The 24,474-nt window shown below is 41.3% G+C and overlaps 1 protein-coding gene across 3 annotated transcripts in view; it reads left to right on the top strand.

Annotated features, from left to right (window-relative positions):
• Positions 1-1,843: 1,843 nt before the first annotated feature.
• The window catches only part of IFT56 (intraflagellar transport 56), a 555,685-nt gene continuing 533,054 nt past the window's right edge, over positions 1,844-24,474 (top strand). The window contains exons 1-2 of one of the 3 annotated variants that reach the window (XM_089660945.1): positions 1,844-2,196; positions 10,077-10,214. In XM_089660945.1, coding sequence (XP_089517071.1) covers positions 2,194-2,196; positions 10,077-10,214 — 141 coding nt within the window. In that variant the 5' untranslated portion in view covers positions 1,844-2,193. The remainder of the gene's footprint in view (positions 2,197-10,076; positions 10,215-24,474) is intronic. The other 2 variants (XM_089660944.1, XM_089660942.1) reach the window with 2 other exon arrangements.

The raw sequence follows: 24,474 nt of genomic DNA, 5'->3' as shown, positions 1-24,474 counted from the left end.
CCCAAAAAGACTTGCAGCTGTAATTGCAGCGAAAGGTGGTTCTACAAAGTATTGACTCAGGGGGGCGGAATACAAATGCACGCCACACTTTTCAGATATTTGTAAAAAATGTTGAAAACCATTTCTCATTTTCCTTCCCCTTCACAATCATGTGCTACTTTGTGTTGGTCTATCACAAAAAATCCCAATAAAATACATTTACGTTTTTAGTTGTAACATGACAAAATGTGGAAAATTTCAAGGGGTATGAATACTTTTTGAAGGTGCACACACACCAGTTTAGTGTTTTTCTTTAACTGGAGTGGAACTAAAACAGAAAATTGAATACTTATCTTTACGCAATTTTCCTTTCCTACTGCCTATCCATGGCAGCATGCAAATGGTTTGTTCCTCTGCCCACATCCAACCCATGTGTATGCCGCCACGAAGGCACCAGGAACGTCATTTTGTGGAAAAATAGATAAATGTGAGCAGGCACCTGTTTCTTGCAGAACAGACATGCAATGTCTCTTTTTCAATAAATTAAACCTTCCTTAGACTGGACACTGAGCTGTATATTAACATACATTCTGTCACCGGGCCTGTGATGACTGAACTCCAATCCAGATTTCTGAAGACCAAAGTCTGTAACCAGTGAAAGACCTGTGTGTGTGGGACCATTGACGCGAAGGTAAGTATGACGGCGTTTAGCTCCATTTTAAGGTATAACTAAAAGGCACAAATTTTTAATTTTTGTATAAGACTGGAGGGGGGTTAAAACATCTGTCAGCTTTTATTGCTGTCTATTTCCCTATTAGGGAGATTCATCCTATTTACTATTATCATTGAAAGAAAATCCCAAATTTTGGGTTGATACCAAAAGCAGGAATAGAGGAGAAATCTTTCAATGGGGACACTAGTTCTTGTGACACCCCAGGATTCGCTCGCTTTGGCGGGATTTCCTCACGCTTCCTGTTTTGGCTATGAACCAGGAAGTGTATGGAAATCTCCCCAATGGGACGCAGGTGGTTAAAAAAAAAACAAAAAAAAAAAACTTACATGGGTCATAACCTTCCCTTACGTATTCAAAAAAATTGCCTTTAGTTCTACTTTAACAAACTGAAGGTAGAAGCGGATTGGTTACTACACAATGTTTTCCAGATTTAGTGACTTCCCCAATTGAACTGCATGCTGTAGCTAAGCACTTGCAGAGTACTCCATTGACAAAGACTGGGTTTTGGAGCAATAGGCAATATTCAGTAATACTCACATGGCTCTGTACAGCAACCCGAGTCGACGCCAATACCGTAAGAAACTCCGTGTCAGTAGAAGTTGTGTCGTTTCTGGGTGAAATGTCAGCATTAGAGCCTTCGTGTTTTTCACTGACTGACAAATCTAAGAAGTCACTGTGTAAACTTGCTGCGGCTTTCTGCTTTGTACTGGCGCCATGTTCAGGAGCGTTCAGTGGAACACCGGCACCCACTTTCTGAGGAGGTCGCTTATCTCTACACGGGAGAGACGATGGCTGCGCAGCTGCTGCACTACCACCCACACAACACGAGGAGTCTGAGCAAAACGGTCGCCGAGCAGTAGCACCACCACACAACCTATGCACCCAGGGGCCGCCATTCTGTAAACTTCCACATTTCCCTTCACCGAAGTAACCCTCCTCGTTACACTCACTACTTCCACATATTCCTTCAGGCGGAATTGAGGTTATAGCAGGGGCCCCAATAAAAACGTGTATTCTACCGCTGTCGCACATTTTGTGTCCTTTTTTTTTTTTTTTTTTAGAAACTCGTTCTTAAGCCACTACCCACACTTTGACCCCCATATTCGTTCCGTAAACTGGCAATAATCCACGCCTCCATTTAGCCGACAGGCAGGAGAAACCGGAAACTGCAGATCCGCCATACTTAAATCTGGAGACTTCATACAACTGTAAAAGATAGATGTTTAACCGGTTTTCGTTAACATTTTAGGACACCTCGAATGCACTAAACTCATAAATGGACCCTGTAATTCCTGCTAGGGGGAGCTGTTCCATTTTCTCGCACACGTAAGAGGAGTGACCACGGAGTCTGCGCAAGATAGTCGGGGCTGTTGCCAAGGGAACGGAGTCTGCTGTGGCTGCTGCTAGGCGAAGGAGTCAGGAACGTGCTGGCTACTGGTTTGGTTGTGGAAGCTGCTGGAGCGGCCTGTTGTCGGGGAAAGATGGTAAGGATATGAATGTGTGATTGAGAATAAAGCACACTGCACTGCCAGTTGTGGGGTGTCCAGAGTGATTACACAGTTCTATAGTTTACACGTTGTAGTGTTTCACCTTGCGTTCTTACACACAAGCACACACTGCATATAGACAGACCTTTGTGATCAGAAGAAACCTATACTATTATGATTTTGTGGTGTATTATCTAAATGAAGTGTTGCACAGCATATTAAACTGGCCTAAGGGCTTGTTTACATGTATAACAGTAACTAGCGCTCATCTGAAAAGCAATCCAAGCTCAGATTGCTTTTTAAAGGAACCACAGTGAACTGCATTAGTAGCGACATGCTGTTTGTTTTGCCGTGGTTGTGTTTTATAACATTGCATACAACAGTGAGCAGCTGTATGTCTAGTGTTCAGGCAGGCAGTCGATGACCACCTGATATTACTGCCCTTGGTCGCATGAGTGAATGAGCCCTAAGGGTCGCTTACCATACTGTACAATCTTTGTACACTCAGTTTTAGATTTTTTTAGCAAGCCATATAATATTGTGAAGGACCTTCTTAATCTATCCAATCAATCTGTATGAAAACCCAACCACTTACCTTACATATTTGTTGTTTTGATGTAAAGGGAGATTGTACAGTCAAAGGATAGTCCGAAAGGCCGCACTAAAGCACAGATCCACTTTATTGTATAGGAAAGCAGATTAAAAACACCATGCCGAATACCAGTGGGGGAAAAAAAGGTTCACATATATCATAACCTGGAGTTATGATTAAGCACGGAGGTTAGCTCGATATGTGTGAACTTTTTTTCCCCTACTGGCATACAGTATTGTGTTTTTAAGCTGCTTTTCTACACAATAGGTGTTTTAGTGTGTCCTCCTGGAGTTTCCTTTGATCTACAGCAGAGGTGTGTGAACTGGGCCAGCTCAAATGCTGAAGGCTTGTGGAGTGTGGGAGTGGTGAGCCTACCTCGAGCAGCACTACATTCTCTTTCTAGATTGTACAGTCAGATTATACTGTGTGTGTGTGGTGAGCTTTAGGCTAATTGTACATATGCAATCTGACCATACAATCTCTGCACAGTCAACTTTTGCACTACCAAATTCATGTAATATGAAGGCCTGATTAAAGCAGTATTAAGCAGCTTACCAATCCTTAGATGTGATGGCTGCATTCATTTTCTTTTTTAGGCTTCCTTTTCTTTCTTTTCATCTGGTGATCCAGCTAGTAAGCTTGTTGCTTTTCAGCAGAACAAGCTCTCCTGCAAATGTATCAGTGTGGGGGTTAGCAACCTGTCGGTCGCGATCTACGGGTCAACATTACCATAGGTCGATATTCATTTTGCATTATAGTGGCAGCTGCCTTAGAAAAGGAAACAGTTAATGGTTGGGGCTGTAGACACAGACAGTTCCTTGTCTTACACCTTTGACCGCTGCACTGTGCCTTATGTACATCTGACCTCTGCTTATATTTCACTGACCCTGCACTCTGTTTCTACTTACCTCTGAACTCTGCATTGCTTACTCCTGACCCCTGTGCTCTTCATTACTTACTCATTACCTTTGAGTTACATGCTACTTACCCCATCCTCTGCCCTTCTGACTTATATTATCTGCCCTACTGACCTTGTCCTCTGCTTTATTGACCCCTGTCCTCTGCCCCTCCGACATCTAGTTAAAGTGGTTGTAAAGGCTCAAGTTTTTTACCGTCATGCACCTCAATTCGCTCGAGCAACTGTCCCAACAATGCCTAATCATGAAGGCCAAGGAACACACCAGACAGGTCAAGGATAAAGTTGTGGAGAAGTTTAAAGCAGTGTTAGGTTCTAAAAAAATATCTCAAGCTTTGAACATTTCACGGAGCACTGTTCAATATGTCATCCGAATATGGAAAGGTTAGGGCACAACTGCAAAACTGCCAAGACATGGCTGTCCACCTAAACTGACAGGCCGGGCAAGTAGAGCATTAATCAGAAAAGCAGCCAAAAGGCTCATGGTAACTCTGGAGGAGATGCAGAGAGCCACAGCTCAGGTGGGACAACTATTAGTCATGCACTCCATAAATCTGGCCCTTATGGAAGAGTGGCGAGAAGAAAGCCATAAGAAGTCCCGTTTGCAGTTTGCGAGAAGCCATGTGGAGGACACAGCAAACGTGGGAGAAGGTGCTCTGTTCAGATGAGACCAAAACTTAACATTTTGGCTGAAAAGCAAAACACTGTGTGGCGGAAAACCAGCATTGCACATCACCCTGAACACACCATCACCACCCTGGTGGCAGCATCATGTTGTGGGGATGCCTTTCTTCAGCAGGGACAGGGAAGCTGGTCAGAGTTGATGGGAAGATGGATGGAGCCAAATACAGGGCAATCTTGGAAGAAAATCTGTTAGAGTCTTCAAAAGACTTGAGACTGGGATGGAGGTACACCTTCCAGCAGGACAATGACCCTAAACATACATCCAGAGCTACAATGGAATGGTTTAGATCAAAGCATATTCATGTGTTAAAATGGCCCAGTCAAAGTCCAGACCTAAATCCAATTGAGAATCTGTGCAAGACTTGAAAATTGCTGTTCACAGATGCACTCCATCCAGTCTGACAGAGCTTGAGCTATTTTGCAAAGAATGGGCAAAAATTTCACTCTAGAAGTCCAAGACTGATAGAGACATACCCAAAAAGACTTGCAGGTGTAATTGCAGCAAAAGGTGGTTCTACAAAGTATTGACTCAGGCGGGCTGAATACAAATGTATGCCACACTTTTCAGATATTTATTTGTAAAAAATGTTGAAAAACATTTCTCATTTTTTTTTCACTTCACAATTATGTGCCACTTTGTGTTGGTCTATCACATAAAATCCCAATAAAATACATTTACATTTTTGGTTGTAACATAACAAAATGTGGAATATTTCAAGGGGTATGAATACTTTTTGAAGGTGCACACACACCAGTTTAGTGTTTTTCTTTAACTGGAGTGGAATTAAAACAGAAAATTATATACTTACTTTTACGCAATTTTCCTTTCCTACTGCCTATCCATGGCAGCATGCAAATGGTTTGTTCCTCTGCCCACATCCAACCCATGTGTGCGCTGCCACAAAGGCACCAGCAACGTCATTTTTTTCAAGGCACTATATCTCTCCATCAGGTCCACCACCTGGTTTGCAGTCTTAGGGTCTCCATGGCTGACCCACTTCCTGAAAGTATCAGGTAGCGCGCATAGATACCAGTCCATGACCATTCGCTCCACAACCTGAGGGTCTGACAAAGTCTCTGGCTGCAGCCACTTCCTGGTGTGGTGTATTAAGTCAAACATCTGGGAGTGGGGTGGCTTGCCCTCACTGTATGACCACTCATGCACCTGTTGAGCCCGGACTGCAATGGTGACGCCCAGGCATGCAAGGATTTCAGCCTTCAGCTTCTCATAACCCTGGACAGCCTCTGGTTTCAGGTCATAATAGGCATTTTGGGCTTCACCCATCAGAAAAAGTGCTAGCAGTTTTGCCCCTTACTCTTTCTGCCATCCTTCTCGAACAGCCACTCCCTCAAAAGTTGTGAGGTAGGCTTCCACATCATCTGCAGGCATCATCTTTTTGCAGTTAAAAGCATTTTCTGTTCCACTGGCAGCAGACCTGCGGACCCCTTCTTTAAATCCATCAAGTGTTGGGCCACCTCCTTAAGGAGCTCTTAGGCTGCTTGTTGGGCCTCTGCAAAGTGGCGATTCGCCTCCTGCTGTGCTGCAGTGGCCTCTGCTAACTGGCGGTTGGTTTCCTGCTGGGTTGCAGTGGCCTTTACCAAGGCTCTTCCCACCTCCTCCATCTTCCCACTTGCTAAGGAAGTTGCCCGCCAAATCCACCATATGTGGGGGTTAGCTCAGATGGGAATCACCTTCCCTGCGAAAAAGGCAGTCCAGACGGCAGGTCTTTCTTAAAAGTCTGATTTGTAGCCCGGTTTATTTAAAAGTTTGCATGTAAAATAAAAAAAACAAAACAGAAAATAAATCCTTGCCATCCAGGCTCTAACTGAACAGCATAGATTCCTATCTCACAGGTGAAGGTCTTCTCCGAGTCACCAACAAAACAAAACGTGCAAACCTTTTTCTCTCATGTACAAAGCAAACTTTCACATCCACAGCTATCTCAGGTATGGCTTCTTGAGCCCCAGGCCAAGAGAAACCTCTTTCTCCAGTCCTGCTTTATTTATACTACCTGCTGGAGGCCATCATGGGAAAGCAAAATCCAGTCTGGAACCAACCCTTGCAAAGTGGCCTGGAAAGCCCGGACTGGATTCCACCTTAGTCCCCTAGATATGAATGCATGCGAGATAACACAGTGTCCATCAATCTCCTTGCCTTTCATATTGTCACACCCTCTTCATGACCAGGGCATTTTTTAAACTCTACTTTGGCAATTGCTCAGTCATGCAACAGTATACCCAAATTAAACTTATATCATTTTTTTTCACACAGATAGAGCTGTCTTTTGAGGGTATTTGATCACCACTATGCTTTTTTATTATAAAAATGAAAAAAATCCAAAACATTTGAAAAATGTGTGCTGGCATTTTTTTTTCTGTTTTGCTTTTCTGTTTTGTAGGGAGAAGAAACAGCCAGATTGCTGCTCTACGTACAGTGTCCTATGCATTTGCAAACACAAAACACTGTGTGCTGTGGTTGGACACGGCACAGGTCAGCAAGGGGCTCATGCATGGGCGTCCCAAGCCCAGAAGCAAGTCAGCAACATTTATTTATGTTGCTGAGCCTGCAGCTGCTGCCCTCTTGCAGAAAAACTACTGTGACCGGGTGGTAAGTGGTTAATACCGCTTTAAAACAATTACTTTAAAATGCTATCTAAGTGCCTAAATATGTTCCAATATCCCTAAAGGACCTATATATGCCTAACTGCATACCTCCCAACTGTCCCTGATTTGGAGGGACTGTTCCTCTTTTCAAGACATCCATCTGTCCCCCTTTACTCCTCAGTTGTCCCTCTTTTTGTTCTGATGTTTAGACCTCTGTCAAATGATTTACTATTTACCAAAAATTACTATTTTACTATAAACCTTTCATCTAACATCTAAATTATTGCATCTGGTATCTTGGAAAACAAGTATAAAAGAAACATAATGGTAAAAAGGCACTTGTGGTGTTAGGCATTCCATATGTATTATTTCTTCATAGTCCATGTAATTGGGAGTTTATATCCTTTCCTACATACTTTGTAACTACATAGTTAATCTGACTGAAAAAAGACAAAAAGTCCATCCAGCTTAACCATAAACTAAACTAAAAGACACCCCTCTTTGTCATTTCAGAAAGCGGGGAAGTATGCCTTACTGCTTTAAAGCGGTAGTAAACTCAATATAACTAAGCCACTAGAAGCATAATACAAGAATTAAATGCACTTTTAAACACATAGGGATAATCCAGAGCGTCATGTAATTGTTCTTACATTTTCTGCAGTTTATCATTTCTCTAGCCCAATCTGTCTATAGCCGCTGCCATCTTTGTGGAGTCCTCTCACTCCTTTGCCCACCTGAACTTCCACCTTGCGCAGTAATCTCGCAATTATGCGGTAAGGTTATACCGAGGCACTGGTGAATGGTCAGCAATCTCGCGCGATTACAACATTATGCTGAGGGCGACACGGCACATAGCTGTATTGATTGACCTTTTATAGACACCCACTAGTAAGTAATTTTATACTTGTTTACATGGTTTATATGATGCTGAGTTGTCCTGCCAAGTTTACTACCACTTTAATAAAATTTAAATCTTTTGATTAGTGCTTCTAGGTATTTGCCTTGTGTACTGTTTGTTTTTAATTGTTTGTAAGCGTTTGGAGGGGAGGGCATATATCTGGTTTTGACAGGTACCCACTCCCACTTCTGCTCTGACCTTCTTGGCGATTGGAGCAGAAGTTTGCCTCCCCCCCTTCTCTCCCCGTAGTCTCTTAGGACACATAACAGGTCCCAAGAGACTGCGGGATCATTCACAAAGCACAGCGCAGCTCACACATGTGCAGTGGGCAGCTAGGCGGAGCTAGGGACCAAAGAGCAGCAAAGAAACTGACTTGGGTGAGCACGGTGTTGGATGTCTGGATTGGTGAGCGGCTGTATAAAAAAGTCAGCAGGTATAGTTTTTGTAGCTGCTGACTTTTAATTTTCACACAGGGGACTGAAAAACCGCTTTTCTTGGAGTCTTTTGTTTCTGGCTGCAGTTGGAATATAATTGCATTCTTCATGATATATACGTACTTCCTCCTGCTGCATGGAACCCCATAGTTCTTTTCATGGATTAGGTTACATTAAGAATAATTGGCAGCACCCTGAAGAAGTGGACCTTTGCTCTCCAGTGGTCCAACACACCCCATGCAAAAATGCTTATGCTCCCTAATGGCAATGTTTTTACAAAATGTTTATTTCTTATGAAGGCTAACTGTCTAACAATAATAAATACAAGACTTCAACTGCCCTTTAAGGGCAGTGACTTATTGCTCTTTTTTATGTTGAGAAGTTTTGCCTTCACATCCTGTCTTCTTATCTACGTATGCAGGCCGTTTATCGGCTGATTTTTCGTCCGAAAGAATAATCTGCCAATTTTTGCACTGCTAGTGGGGCAATGGCATCGGCCAATTTTCGCGGTTCCTCCTCATTTCGTTTATCGGTCGTGCTGGAAAATTTGTGAAAAACGGCCAATTTTTGCAATCATTGGTGGCAACATCGGTTTACAGAACAAACAATGTTTAGTTTTTCGGACAAAAAATCAGCTGATAAACAAACCGTCTATGGCCTGCATTATTCAGCCATTTACACATAAATTTATCTGGATCATTCCTTTTAAAAAGAAATCTAATAGATTCTGCCATCAGTGCTCTTTTGCTCCTGCTTATTATTTTCCTCAGTGGCAGCACCTGTGGCTGTATACCCAAAGTGTGACTGCATCTGACAGGATGCAGTCAGTGTTCAGCCAACAATTTTCCACCTGTCTCCCTTTAAGTTTGTGAAATCAGCTAGTGCCAACAGGGTCACCCACTGCTCGAGTTTCGGTTTTAAACTTGTTAATGAAATTCAAGTTGTGTATGGCCAAACTAGTGGGAGGAACACAGAATGGAACACAGAAAAGAAATAGAAAATATTCACAAGCTGGCAGTATCTTAACTAACTAGACTGAGGCTTATAAACAATGGCTTAAGGAAAGTTGAAGAGTTACTAAACCCACAACAGTAAAATCAGTCTGTAAATGCAGTAAAGCATGCTTATTATACTCACTGTGGAACCTAAGGGGTTAATCCTCTGCATTGTGTAAAAAGGATGCTCCCCTTCTTCCAGTCCCCAATCCATCTGCTGATAGAACAGGCAAACTGCACATTCTCAGTTTGGTGTGTATTGCTAGAGAATTTTTTTTTTCTTTGGGGGGGGGGTGCATGTGATCAGCACAGGGCTAATCAACACTGTCCAGACAGAAGGTCAGGGGTTTTGCATCCTCCTAGAGCAGAAAGAAAACTCCTGCTACAAGCTTTAACTAGTGCTCTGCTGAAGTCACAAGACTGCTCTAACTGCTGATGAGAAAAGGTATTTAGCAGTTTATATTTACTAAAATAAGTGCGCTTCTGTGTACTGTGGGAGACCAGATATAGTGAATGCAGGGTCCTGGGTTTAGTAACACTTTAATGTATTCTTTGTACAAATACGTGGAAAATGCATGTCAGTAAGGGAAAACAGGTCATTCATCTCCCAACAATGCTCTGGTTTTCTCTAGCACTATAGGTTCTTTTTTATCAGCATGACCAAAGTAAAGGATTACTACAGAGTAATATAGATGTGTATGTTGTTAAATAATAATTCGTTTTCATTAACAAGAAATTGTTGTTTTGATTTCAGATGCTGTCACGAGCTAAACCTGCTGTTGGAAGTGATCTACAGCACACTGATAAACAAAAGAAAAAGGGGAAGAAAGTTCCGAAACTGGATGAATTGCTGGCTCAACGTGACTTTACTGGGGCAATAACTCTACTGGAGGTATGATTGTTTTTTTTTAGTTTAAGCTGGTGGTTTAGTTCCTACTTTAACTGTTCCCCAAAAGTAAGTTAGAAATGTTCAATGAATGTTATTAAATCCTTCTGCAATGCCAAAAATGTTTTCTGCAGCGTTTCCTTTTACATTCTGCCTACTAGCTCATGCACAGTATATGGCAGAGCTTGAAAAATCCCAGGGCCCTGGTCGCCATGGCCGCTGTCTGCTGGCAGGCACTGGGATTCCGCTCTTAAGGAAATCCCCGTGGCTTAATCTCCTAGTTGTTCTCCCTCTGCAGCCAATCACAGCTCAGGGATGACACAGAGCCGCAGGCTTAGCCTCCTTCTCCCCTCCGTCCAATCCCTGGCTGGCGCTGTGTGTGAAGTGTTCAAGGGCACCGGCGACTCTGAGCGGTGCAGTGGTTAAACTGCACCTGGTGGTTCTGGCCTCTATAGTGGACAGCAGTGAACGGAGGAATGAGGTGCCAGCAAGGGTGATCGGGACTCTGCTAAGGGAAGGGAGACCATTCTCTGAGCACATTTGTCTAGCAGGAGGGCTCACTGTTCATATATGGGGCCCCTGTATTATACCTATGGGGGGGCCACACTGTTCCTCTTTGCTTTGATCACATGTGTCTAAGAGGTGGCCACACTGAGCATGTGTGGGGCCCCTGTGTTGTGCTGTTCATATGTATTGTGTAATATGGGGGGGGGGGGCTGTACTGTGTGATATGGGGGGGGCTGTGCTGTGTGATATGAGGGGGGGGGGGCTGTATTGTATCATATGAGGGGGGCTGTGCTGTGTGATATGGGGGCTGTACTGCAGGGCTCCTCAAATCACAGATCGCCATGGCGCCTATAAATTGCGCCCTGATGCCTGGGCTTTTGTCAGCCATCCTCCGTTGGGAAATGGGACGCCGCTCTGTGAGTTAATCTCCTATCTGTACCTCTCAGTGTACAGACAAGAGGCATTCTAATTGGTCATCACGTGGACAGCCCTGACCAATGAGAACCTGTCTAGCCTGTCCTGTCAGTTTTAGCAGAAGAGAAAAATGCAGAGATTTCAAATCCCCAAACTGTTGAAGCTACATCCCGATGTTTTTCTTTCCTTTCTTTTCATTCCCTCTTTCAAAGAACTGGCTCCTAACCTTTTTTTTAGCTGGCTCCTACATTCATAGCAAATCTTTCAAGCCCTGGTGTATGGTCCATTCCAGGCATACCTTTAGTGATAACTGTGACAGCACCATAACTGGCGGCCGTGGCATCTACAGCTAGAGTTCCTGACTTTTATTCACACAGATCATGGACTAGTGATGTGCCTGCTTTTATTTTTACGGAATGTGAGTGGATTTTAACCCTGCTTTTATTAATCAATCTGTCTACAGTCTACACTCAGAGGCGCTGCTGTATCTTTTTATTTTACATGTTCCTTGGAGATTGCTTCCTCTACCCATAGAAGTCTGGCCATGATGTGCTGACTTCTCCTGTTACCCCAGCAACTCCATTATTGGATGGACTTGGTTACTGCTTTTCTGTCACACTTAAAAAAACTGTCATATAAGGCGCTGCCACATCCCTTAAGATCATTCATCTTGCACCAATGCAAACCTCTGTATATACAGTGAAGGAAATAAGTATTTGATCCCCTGCTGATTTTGAATGTTTGCCCACACTTAAAGAAATGATCAGTCTAAAACTTGATTGGTAGGTATATTGTAACACTGAGAGACAGAATAGCAACACAAAAATCTAAAGAAATGCATTTCTAACAAATTAGGCACTGATTTGCATGTTCATGAGGGAAATAAGTATTTGATCCCCTTCACAAAACATGACTTAGTACTTGGTGGCAAATCCCTTGTTGGTAATCACAGAGGTCAGACGTTTCCTATAGTTAGCCACCAGGTTTGCACACATCTCAGGAGGGATTTTGGCCCACTCCTCAAGTCAATAAGGTTTGCTGGCTGACGTATGGCAACTCGAACTTTCAGCTCCCTCCACAGATTTTCAATCGGATTAAGGTCTGGAGACTGGCTAGGCCACTCCAGGACCTTAATGTGCTTCTTCTTGAGCCACTCCGTGTGTTTTGGGTCATTGTCATGCTGGAGCACCCATCCATGACCCATTTTTAATGCCCAAGATCTGACGGTACATTGCCTTATCCATTGTCCCTTTGATGCGGTGCAGTTTTCCTGTCTCCTTAGCAGAAAAACACCCTCAAAGCAGAATGTTTCCACTACCATGTTTGACAGTTGGGATGGTGTTCTTGGGGTCATAGGTAGCATTCCTCCTCCTCCAAACACGGTGAGTTGAGTTGATGCCAATGAGCTCGATTTTGGTCTCATCTGACCACAACACTTTCAACCAGTCCTCTTCTGCATCATTCAGATGTTCAGTAGAAAACTTCAGACGGCCTGGACATGTGCTTTCTTTAGCAGAAGGACCTTGCGGGCACTGCAGGATTTCAATCCTTAAATAATGTACATATGGTGCAGCTCTAAAAATAAATAAACAATATTAAATTATAAACTATAAAAAGATCCAATAGGATCTAAAAAAGTGCAAGCAACTAAAGTGCAACTCGGTGAATATATCAAAAAAGGGTTCATAAATACAACCCTGGATGCAGTGAAAAAGTAATAAACACAACCCAATCGGGATAATACGCACCAAATTGTGTCAACAAAGTGGATCCCAAAAACTGGGATAATCATAAAGTGACAAGTGCCGAATCACAATGTATAGTGTATACACAATACACACAGTGAAAAATAAAAAATACAAAACACAATAAATAAGTGTGGTGAGACAATCAATATATATATATATATATATATATATTCTTCTGCATTGTTCAGTCTCATGTCTCTCATCTTTCTCTAGGCAATGCCCCATAGATTCTCTATGGGGTTCAGGTCAGGCGAGTTTGCTGGCCAATCAAGCACAGTAATCCCATGGTCATTGAACCAGTTTTTGGTGATTTTGGCAGTGTGGGCAGGTGCCAAGTCCTGCTGGAAAATGAAGTCAGCATCCCCATAAAGCTCGTCTGCGGAAGGAAGCATGAAGTGCTCCAAAATCTCCTTGTAGACGGCTGCGTTGACCCTGGACTTAATGAATCACAGTGGACCAACACCAGCAGATGACATGGCTCCCAAAATCAACACAAACTGTTGAAACTTTACACTGGACTTCAAGCATCTTGCAGTGTGTGCCTCTCCATTCTTCCTCCATACTCTGGGTCCTTGGTTTCCAAATGAGATGCAAAAGTTGCTCTCATCAGAAAAGAGGACTTTGGACCACTGAGCAACAGACCAGGTCTGTTTTTCTTTAGCCCATGTAAGACGCTTCTGACGTTGTTTGTTGTTCAGGAGCGGCTTAACAAGAGGAATACGACATTTGAAGCCCATGCCCGTCTGTGTGTGGTGGTGTGTATGTGTGTGTGTGTATATGTATATATATATATATATATATATATATATATATATATATATATATATATATATATATATATAGTGAAAAAAATGAAAAAACAATTCCTGTGAAAAAGAATCAAATATAATAAGGCAGCGAAAAAAGTCCAGTAAAGTTCAGTGATAGTGCTGTTGGAATCCTCCCCACAAAAACAGTGCTCCACTACCAACAAGGAACTGACTGGTGCCGTGCAGTGTACACTCCAAACAACTCCAAAAATGGCTAAAATGCCCGCTCACCTCTAACAAGTGACCCTACGGGCCAACATGCTTTTTGGATCACACCAAGATCCTATGATATAGATCTCCTTAGTAGCCGATCTCTATATACACAGAGTTCCAATTATACCATATAAGATATCCCCTTCCTGGATCGATAGGCAGGTCTTATTATCTCTACTTTACTCACCGAGATATAGCCCAGCTCTCAGTAAAAATCATTGCCCATAGGAGAGGAAAGATACTTCCATAGTGCAATATTGTTTTAATAAAAGTACTCAAAAACGCCAGTAAATACACTCACATTGTTGTAATATCAATAAGGCATTCCACCTCATATCCTGGGTGTATTCACATGTATCCTTGGGTGTACCAAGATGGCTGCCGGCGTAATGATGTCACCACGTAGCGCATCGACGCGTTGCGTCACGTATCCCACGTGACCTCTTCAGGATACCCTGAACCTGGTGTCTTATTCAGGTAACAAAATTAGATTAGCAGCACTCCCTTTAAGAGACTACTTCTAATCTCAGCTTGTTACCTGTATGAAAGACACCGGGTAGCTAGAAATCCTGCTGAATGATAGGGAATCAAATACTTAATACCCTCATGAACATGCAAATCAGTGCATAATTTGTTAGACATGCATTTCTTTTGAATTTTTTGTTGCTATTTTGTCTCATTGTTACAATACACCTACCATTCACTTTTTAGACTGATCATTTTTTTGTGAGTGGGCAAACATTCAAAATCAGCAGGGGATCAAATACTTATTTCCTTCACTGTAAGCACTTGATTCACAGCTGTAATAGGCTATAACTGGCAACACTGATCATTATATTCTCAATACAACACTATAGTGCGGTGGGAGTGATTGCTCCATCTAACTGTATAGCCTGTAATGTAATATATAGCCTGCCTTAGATGCTGGGTCATAGGTTATATAGTCTTGTAAATCCAATGTGCTCCTATTTATTCTCAAAAATGTCCCTATCCGCAATATTCTTATTCTTGGGTGTTTAGTATTGCAGACAACATTTCTCTGTCCTTAACTGAGGGATAGAGCACTTCTATATTTATTCCATACCATGTTTCATACTGCTGTCTAAGGAAGGATTGAATACTAGGCAGTAGGCTATAGGCTGTAACTCTTCCCTTACCACACCTGCTTAGTTTTAGCTTGGTGTCCTAAGGAGATAGAAGTCTCTCTCAGCTTTACTGACTCAGAATTCTTGTATCTATTTCTTCTTTCAGCTGTTGCTGGTAGATTCAAACTGAATATATGAAATCCAGGCTTTCCCAATCAACTTCAGTTACCAAATGCAGGTCTTTCCATCTTCCTAAAATTTTGCAGCTGCCGTGTTTCTGCAGACGCATCTGGATGTTGCCTCTACAGCACAGGACTGTGCTACATGTGTAAATCAGATCCTCACATTCACAGCAGATACCTTTCACAGGTCCATTACTTGCTGTGATGATTCACCATGGTTCAGTGAGTGACCTGTGTGCTGCTTATGTGCTGTGTCCGGAGAAACCCTTGTTGGGTGGGGACAGCTACCTCCTCCTTAGGTTTGGTTCTCTTTGGCTTCCATTTTACTGTTAACCCCCCTATATTTCTGGGCCCTCAGCTGACATGAGCACACTGAACACGCTGCAAACTACTGCTATCCTCTGCACTTTAATCTTTTGCCTGGCAAATGTATCTCCTCTAGCCCCCTGGAACACAGCACAATGCACTTACCACTTTGTAGTGATGACTGACATGCAATCTGACCTCTGCTGTACTCCCAAAGTCAGTTGTCTGGTCAGTAAACCATCCACTCTTCACTGTAAGTACACCACTTAAGGGTAAGGGTGCATGTCCTGGCAGACTATAGCAGTAATATTGGTTCATTTTTAGATTCTCCACCACTGAATAGCATGTCTGGGATATTTTGGCAACATGACTGATACAAGAAAGATGATCGGTAACCATGCGGCCATTGGCAAACCCTATACACAGATGTTGTTTTGTTTTGCTGAATGCACTGTCTGTAACCTAAAGTGGTTGTAAACCTCACACATGAAATATGAACAAAGCATATCCCTCTATAGTGTGTACTTGTCTCAATTAAGAGCACCAAGTGTCATTTTTGTCTGCTGCTTTGTTCCTCTGCTATCAGCATAAATAACTTCTGACAAATTTTCCTGACACCAAGAAACAAAAGGGTGAAAAGGGAGGGACCTACAGCAAATTGATAGCCTCAGCTTTGTTCCAGTGAGCTGTGTGGAGGGGGGTGTTTCCCTTCCCTCCAATCATCTCTCAGAGGTCTCCTCACTGAGCTCTGCAGAGTGTAACTTCAGCTCTCTGGCTCCTTTTTTCTGAACTCTTAGACAAGCTGTATACATTCAGCACTTTGAATAGATGTAGAGAAGTGAAGACTGCAGGTAAAGAAGTACAACTTATGTAGGAGGATTTGCTTAATTTCTGTGTATCACCTGATGCCAATCACTTCACTTGGTATATGTAAGGGTTTATAACCACTCTAAGTATATTTGACAGCAGTCAAATTTGAGAAAACCTAGTTTTTTTTTGTTTAATATTTCTTACACTTTAGATGCTTCTTAGAAGGAAGGCTCATAGCAGACTGTAATCATTTCTGAATTTCAGAAAGTCTGTCCCCAATAGAAAAGGCTAAGGACTGTCTGATTTTGCTCTCAATAACATATAGTACAGTGCAGAAATCAGGCTTCTAAATATTTAAATATTTAAATGTTTGTTAGGACAGTCAGTATTCAAATCTAGTTTAACTAGAAAGGGTTAGTTATGGGAAACACAGCTCCCCAACCCTCTCACAAACACAGAGACAGTAAGAAGTAAGTAGGATTTTTCAGTGCTAAATCAGAAAAGAGCATGTAAAAGTTTTTTTTTTTTTGAGTTGCGCTATGTGAATGAAAACACATAAGACATATTAACCGCTTAAGGACCGCCTTATAGCAGATATACTGCTACAGGGCGGCACCTTTGTGCAGAATGACGTGTGTGTATATGTGTGTGTAATATATATGTATGTGTATATATATATATATATATATATATATGTATGTATATGTGTGTGTGTGTGTGTGTGTGTGTATATACATGAGTTAAAATGGAAAACAAAATATTTAATCTTTGTGACACTTAAATAGAATTTGCATAATAATTTGGAACACGGTGTGTGTGTGTGTGTGTGTGTGTGTGTGTGTGTATATATATATATATATATATATATATATATATATATATATATATATATATATATATATATATATATATACATACACCGTGTTCCAAATTATTATGCAAATTCTATTTAAGTGTCACAAAGATTAAATATTTTGTTTTTCATTTTCACTCATGGATGGCATTTTGTGACAGGGCTCTTTTGATCACTGAAAACAATCTCGGACACCTGTGATAATTAGATTGGCCGGTGAGCCCAATTTAAGGAAAAACTACTAAAGGAGGGTGTTCCACATTATTAAGCAGAGCACCATTTTCAAGCAATATGGGGAAGAAAAAGGATCTCTCTGCTGCCGAAAAGAGTGAAATAGTTCATTACCTTGGACGAGGTATGAAAACATTAGATATTTCACGAAAAATTAAGCGTGATCATCGCACTATTAAGAGATTTGTGGCTGATTCAGAGCACAGACGGGTTTGTGCAGATAAAGGCACATTGAGGAAGATTTCTACCAGATCCATGCATCGGATCAAGAGAGCAGCTGCTAAAATACCATACTGCTGGTGCCTCTGGAGTCCCACAGACATCAAGGTGTATAGTCCTCCAGAGTCTTGCAACTGTGCATAGACCTTCTATTCGGCCACCAATAACCAATGCTCACAAGCAGAAACGGCTGCATTGGACAGAAAAATACATGAAGACTAATTTTCAAACAGTCCTGTTCACTGATGAGTGCCATGCAACCCTGGATGGTCCAGATGGATAGAGTAGTGGATGGTTGGTGGACGGCCACCCTGTTCCAACAAGGCAAGTGTGTGTGTGTGTGTGTATATGTATGTATGTATGTATGTATGTATATGTGTGTGTGTGTATATGTGTGTGTATATATATATATATATATATATATATATATATATATATATATATATATCATCAAAATAACAGCGCAGGATCAAGATCTCCAAATAAATATATTATAAGTGCATAAATCCAAAATCAAATGTCCAAGTGAAAAAAATGTCCTTATTTTCATTGAATTTCAGTGTATAATTTATTCAACATATGCTACCACCTTCCACTACGTGCAAAATAATATCAACCGCACTCACCAGATGCAGGTGAGTAATGAGCCTTATAGGATATAAGGGATCCTAAGCCCTCTAGGTAAGATCAAAACTTCTTATTCACCATTAATGGGGATAAAACGCCTCCACTTTATTCCTCCATGAAATCCTCAATATTGCAGAGAAAAAAAAGAAACCACATAGTGTAATACTGCCATATAATCATAAATAAAAGGATAAATTCAGGCCACTCACATGGTCCAATATAATACAAAAGCCTTGTTTAATCGCCTATATGGCTTATAAGCATCCAAGTTCCACACTTAGAAAGATACGTAAGGATCTCACGCTTCAGTTGAATAGCAGAGGATGATCAGCCTTCCCCCTCTAAAGATGGCCACTTGGAACGCACTCGGCTTGCGTTCCAAACACCGAAAGTGACGTAGACCCAAATGACGGCGGGCCGGAAGTACGTCAACGCGTTTCGCCCCCCCCCCCCCCCCCCACAGGGCGTTATCAAGACATAGCTGCATAATCACTGAGTTTGTTTATTTGGGCGCTGGGGTATATATATGCACTATATATATATATATATATATATACATACATACATACATACATACATACATACATACATACATACACACACACACACATTCTGAAAACTGAAGGGCTGTCAGATAGGGCAATCAGTAGTTTTTTTCTCCAGCAGGAAGGTCTCTCAAGCCATTTATGGTAACATGTGGAAGGTCTTCTCTGATTGGTTTCAGAGCAAAGGAGTCTCTATGCAAATGCCTTCTATCTAGAATTTATACAAGATGGGGTTAATTGGGATCTTGATAAGCAGTCTGAAGATACAAGTTGCAGAATTGTTTTTTTTTTTTTGTTTTTTTTTGTGGAGCAAAGGCCGGGTACAGATTTACATAGGATAAAGGTTCTTCAGGTGGTTGTCCTCCCCTAATTAGGTAACTTGCCGCTTATCGTCTGTTGTGCTGTCTTGGACAGATTGCTTGGAAAAATCAGAGTTAGACTTATTAGTAACTCCAGGAGTTTTCCAGGACAGCAGGGAGTCCCTCTCTAGGTTTTTACTTTATGGTTTTGCCTTTCAGTTACATACGTCCCAGGTTTTTCTTGGACAAAGTAGTGACTAACTAGACTGATGGACCACATTTTTGAAGTCCTCCTTTTGTGTTTCCTGTCTCTTGATGTGGAGTCATGCTCTCTCTCATATGCTGTTCCGGAAGACTTCTGGAAACAGAGTTACTGGTATGTCTAACTCTGATTTTGTTTTCCCCTGCATTGGAAATTTAATGACGCAACTCAAATTGTGTCTGACTGCAGGGGCTGAAAACACTTCCATCCTTCTTCTGATTCCATTTGATTTGGACTTGGAGATTCTGCTTTCTATCAAGCTAATCAGGGAGCCCCCCACAGTGTATCCTTTTATGCGGAATCTCTACATTCACTTAGTGAAGTTTAACAGCCTGTAACTTTAATTTCCTGATAGAAAGTTAGAGTTAGAAGATTCTTCCCCCACTGCTTCCAGCAAGGAGCCTGTCCAAGTATCCTACAAACTGAAGCACTCTGCTTATAATACTTTTTTTTTCTGCAAAGAATGAAAGCATCAGTATGGTCCATTTTTACCATCTAAACGCTTCTCAGTCCTCTATACCTTCACAGAGCAATTCCTAAAAAAAATAAGCAACCTACCACTTCAGTAGAGGGTACGCCCCTTTATTTAGAGATCCTACTAATAAAAAGCTACAGCTGCTACCACAATCCATGCATACCTTAGCAGATTCACTACTGCACCTTACTATGGAAAGTGTTTGACAGCTTACCAGGCATCCAAGATGCCCTTTTGCACTTGCAATTTTTAGGGGACCAGCTTGTCAGATGAAATTACTAAGAATACTTACTGGGGGCCAAAACACTACATTATCCTTAGACTTGCAAGGTCAATAATCCTTTGCAAAAGGTTCTCTTTCCCTCCCCTTCTCCAAACATTTCTTTCAGACCTAAGCTCTCTGAACACTGTAAGGTTACTTCCTCCACAGTAGGAAGACCATGTACTCCAAGACCTCCAAACCTGTGGTCAAGTCCTTATCTGAAAAAATGTTTATACTTACCTGTAGCTTTCAAGTGCCTTTCATATTTTGCAGATGTTGATAGAACCAGATTTTGGTTACTTGGGTGAAGAATATGGTAGTAACTGCCTACAAAATCCCATTTTGGGATCCCCAGAGTCCAGTTGTCCTGGGTTCGACAGACTTCAAAGAACTGCAGATGCCAAACCCAGACCCCACTGAAATCCATTGGAGCCGAATCTATCAAATTAAAAATGCACATTTTCTTGGCTAGTTGGCAAGCAGGTGCACAAAATAGTAAAGGGAGGAGTTCACTAACCGGGAAAATGTGTATCATGCAAAAACAAATTTAATAGAAAAAATAAATTTGGCCAGAACAGTGATTTTGTTTTTTGTTTTTTTTTTTACATTTCTGGGAGTGTCACATTCTGCCTGTGAAGGAGTGATATTTACAAAGGTAAAGAGTTTTAAAATTGCCAGAAAATGACATGTCATTGTGGGCTTCTTTGTTTTGATAATAGGCTTTGAAGTAGTCTCTAAGAAGGTAGACCGTTTACAGGCAGCCAGGTCCTAGGACCCAAAAGCAGATGTGGTATGTGCTTTGATAGCTTTGTGGGTTAAGTATTTTGTGCTGTACATACTGTATTCCCTTCTCTAAATTTTCTTCTGTGGCTACCCTAGAAAATTGGGGTGGGGGGGTGGAGGGGCTGTCCCTGCTGGGAGAACACAGTGACACAGTGATTATTGCTAGCGTCTTTTGAGGGATCTTGGAGTCATAATTCCTTTTATGCTTAAGTCTTGTATAGTGTATCATCAGACATAAAAGGTGTATTAGCTCTCAGTACTATTTAGGGTCAGGTCTTGGCTGTCCTCTTCTGTAATTTTCAAATGATTTTGTCAGGGATCCCGTCGCCATGCAGCAGTGCGACGGATTCCCTCGAGTGCGAGTGCGCAGGCCCGGGAGCGTGGAAGGCTCGCGCATGCGCAGTAGCGCACACGTCATGTCTGGCGTGCTATTTAAACCTGCATCATATGGAAATCACTGCCTTCTGGTCTAAATACGTCCCTGCACACATTTCCTGACTGATCCTGATACCTGCATTCTGTATACCCGCCTGAGAGAGAACTCCGCCTGCACCGACCCCGGCTATCCCTGACCATTCTCCTGCCTGCTCCTCTTGTACTGATCTGCCCGCTTGTTACCGACCCGGCCTGCCTGACTCTGCTGTATTACTCTGCCTGCACCCGCACCTGACCTGCATCTTGTCAGCTACCATATCTACCTACCGCTGCACCCACGGCTCTGCATCTGGCCTACATCCGGACCACCGCCATACCCGTCAGCCACCGCATCCACGCACTGGTGCTCGGTCCCAAGACCCGGACTCTGACTGCTGCCACACCTGCTTGCTGTTGCACCTACATCCCTGCACCCACACCTGGCTTGTGTCCGGACCTCCTGGGTCCCCAGCTACCTGCTGATAGCCGCAAGATCTGCACGGCACTCCTGCCCCTCCTGGCTCTGCTCCCCTGTTCCCACTTTCAGGGGTTCCGAGCTGGAGCTGCAAGAGGACGCCCTCTCTCCACTTCAGGCTCCCCAACCAAGTACGTGACAGATTTAGTCCTTAAAACAATCCTCCTCAAGTCTTCTTAAATAAAAAGCCACTCAACTGCTCTAACATCTAATTCTTCTCACTCCTGCATTTTCACAGCAGCACCAAAGCCTGGTAGAACTCCAACATCTCTTTAAAGGAAATCTAAAATGTCAACCTACAATTATATGAAAAATGAAAAAAATGATTGCAGTTCTAATTTACAGAGAGTTTGGGACAGCTGGGTTGCACGCTACAAACTTTGATTTTTCTTTATGATCCATGTGGTGGTTTATGTAAGGATATATTCTACTTATAAAGGGCATTGTCCCTTTCCCTTAGATGAAATATTACAGTGCCTCCAGCCGTTAAAATACGGCAAATATTTAGTAAACCAATAATTTGGACACCTTGATAATTTGATCACCACTTATTATTAGACCTTGAATTCTTTTAGCCAGTATGATTTCGTACCATACACACAAAATTTGCCTTATAATAGATAAATATAAAAATTTATTTATGTACAAAAATTACATATATATTAACACAAAACGCAAAAGACTGGTGATGAATGAATACTAGTACACACGATCAAAGATAGACTATATCAAGATCATACACGAAATAACCTTTCTATATAATGAAATCAATATAACAAATTTCTAAATGATAATGATTAAAAATTATATTTATTAATAACTAATAATTTTAGAGTATTTCAGAGGTTATTTTCTCTCATTACGTGGCCATAGCAATGGAAGAAGATATTCCCTGATAAATTATACTCTAATTATTAATATTTAATAATTTATAAAATATGAAAAATTTTGTAATATGACACCAACAATATTTAACAGTAATACGGAATCCCTCTATATATATATATATATATATATATATATATATATATATCCACCCAATACAGCTGTGATCACTCTAAGGTAATTCTGTTACTCTACACAACAGAGAAAATATGCAATGCAAAATTAAATGGACAGTCTCACCACACCCGGAAGTCAGACTATGAAACTTTCCAGTGGATCCAGCTGGCAATGGTACGCCTTCAGGGATGACCACAGGGGGAAGTGAGATATAGTTCAATAGTGTAGGAGAATGTAGGAAGTTAGAGATTCAGAGGTTTAGAAATTTAGTAAAGTTTTGGAAGTTTGAAAAGATGGAAGAGTTGATAGACAGCAGAGATGGATTTCAGATGTCTTCAGGTTTCTTCAGTCAGTTTTCAGTCAGGTTCTTCAGTTAGTTGTTCTTTTTTCAATGAGTTTTTTTTTTTTAAATGAGGTGCATGGGTTTTTATACCATCTAAACTATTGTTCTAAGATACCCTCCCACCAGGCTTCTTGATTGGCTGGTTGAGAAATGTATGTACATAAGCTATTTCTCACCTATCCGCCAGATGGCAGTCATGTATCATAGAACAATTTGAGTATTTATGATGACTCACATCTCGGGTGGAACTCAAGGTGATTTCAGGTATTAGATATACGTCTTATCCAGATATATATATTTGATTATACCTATAATGTCCTAGATAAGAACTATGGAAGATATATGTATATTCAGTTATTCATCTTCCTGAGATACAAACTTGTGGGAAAGCATTTGTTTCCTGGTAAGATATACAACTAATGCTAATTCACAATATATCTTATTTTTTTCTCATCTCATTACTCAAGTTAGTGATATACAATCCCCATTCAGCTGAATATTTTGTGGTGTGTGAAACAGATTCTTTATAACATCCATTGATACTATGCTTTTTGGTAATATCTCCATGGGTAGATATATTCAATTCTTAGCCTTAAATGTCCTGAATTTAACCTTTTTGTTTCAGAATCAACATTTCCCATGGGTAGGGAAAGACTCTCTGTTTACCTGGCTATTGTGTTGGAGTCAGAGTAAACAACCATTTATACTTTCAACCTTAGTGGATAATAGTATATTGTGATAGTTCCAGAGGTTTGTAGGTTCATCACACTCTACAAGGTTCTGGGCAAACTTTCAACCAGTTGAGTTCCCGTCTTATCATTGTCTTTTAGTTAGGTGTGATGACTCAATGTTTGAAGGTCGAAGTCCTATTTGGCTGTCTATTTAACTTTTGTAGACGTCTTCCACTCAACCCCAATATATAAACCGTATTTGTTGACAGTCCAAACAGTCTATTGTCTTGGAAAAAGCTCACTTCACTCATTATGTAAATTTCTTAACTGGAGGGTCCTTTGAATTTTCAACCAAGACAAGTTAACCCTTAGCAGATGGCTAGGCTGGTTTGCTATCAGAATTAAGGTTATGTCTTGATAAATAATTTCAAAAGTCCACAACATCCATATGAAAAAAATGTAAAAATGTTGCAGAAATAGAATTTGCACCAAAAACTTTCCCCTAAAAAAAAATTTCTAATTTTACCATTGCCAAGCAGATTATTTTACAGCTCTCTTTTCTTTCCTCACTCTATTTCTCCCTGCCCTGTTAAATTTGCATGTCCTCATCATTTTTAAAATGGTTTGTGTAGGCACTTATAAAATGTAAGCTAAGCGGTTATACTGTATTTTATAAGTAACATGTACAATAACTAGTACAATAAACTGCCTTTCACAAAGTCTTTTTTGTC

The sequence above is a fragment of the Staurois parvus genome, unplaced genomic scaffold (assembly GCF_062004578.1).
Source record: "Staurois parvus isolate SC_StPar_1 unplaced genomic scaffold, SC_StPar_1.0 ptg001291l, whole genome shotgun sequence".
In the NCBI taxonomy this organism is placed as follows: Eukaryota; Metazoa; Chordata; class Amphibia; order Anura; family Ranidae; genus Staurois; species Staurois parvus.
This window is presented reverse-complemented; position numbering and strand designations above follow the sequence as displayed.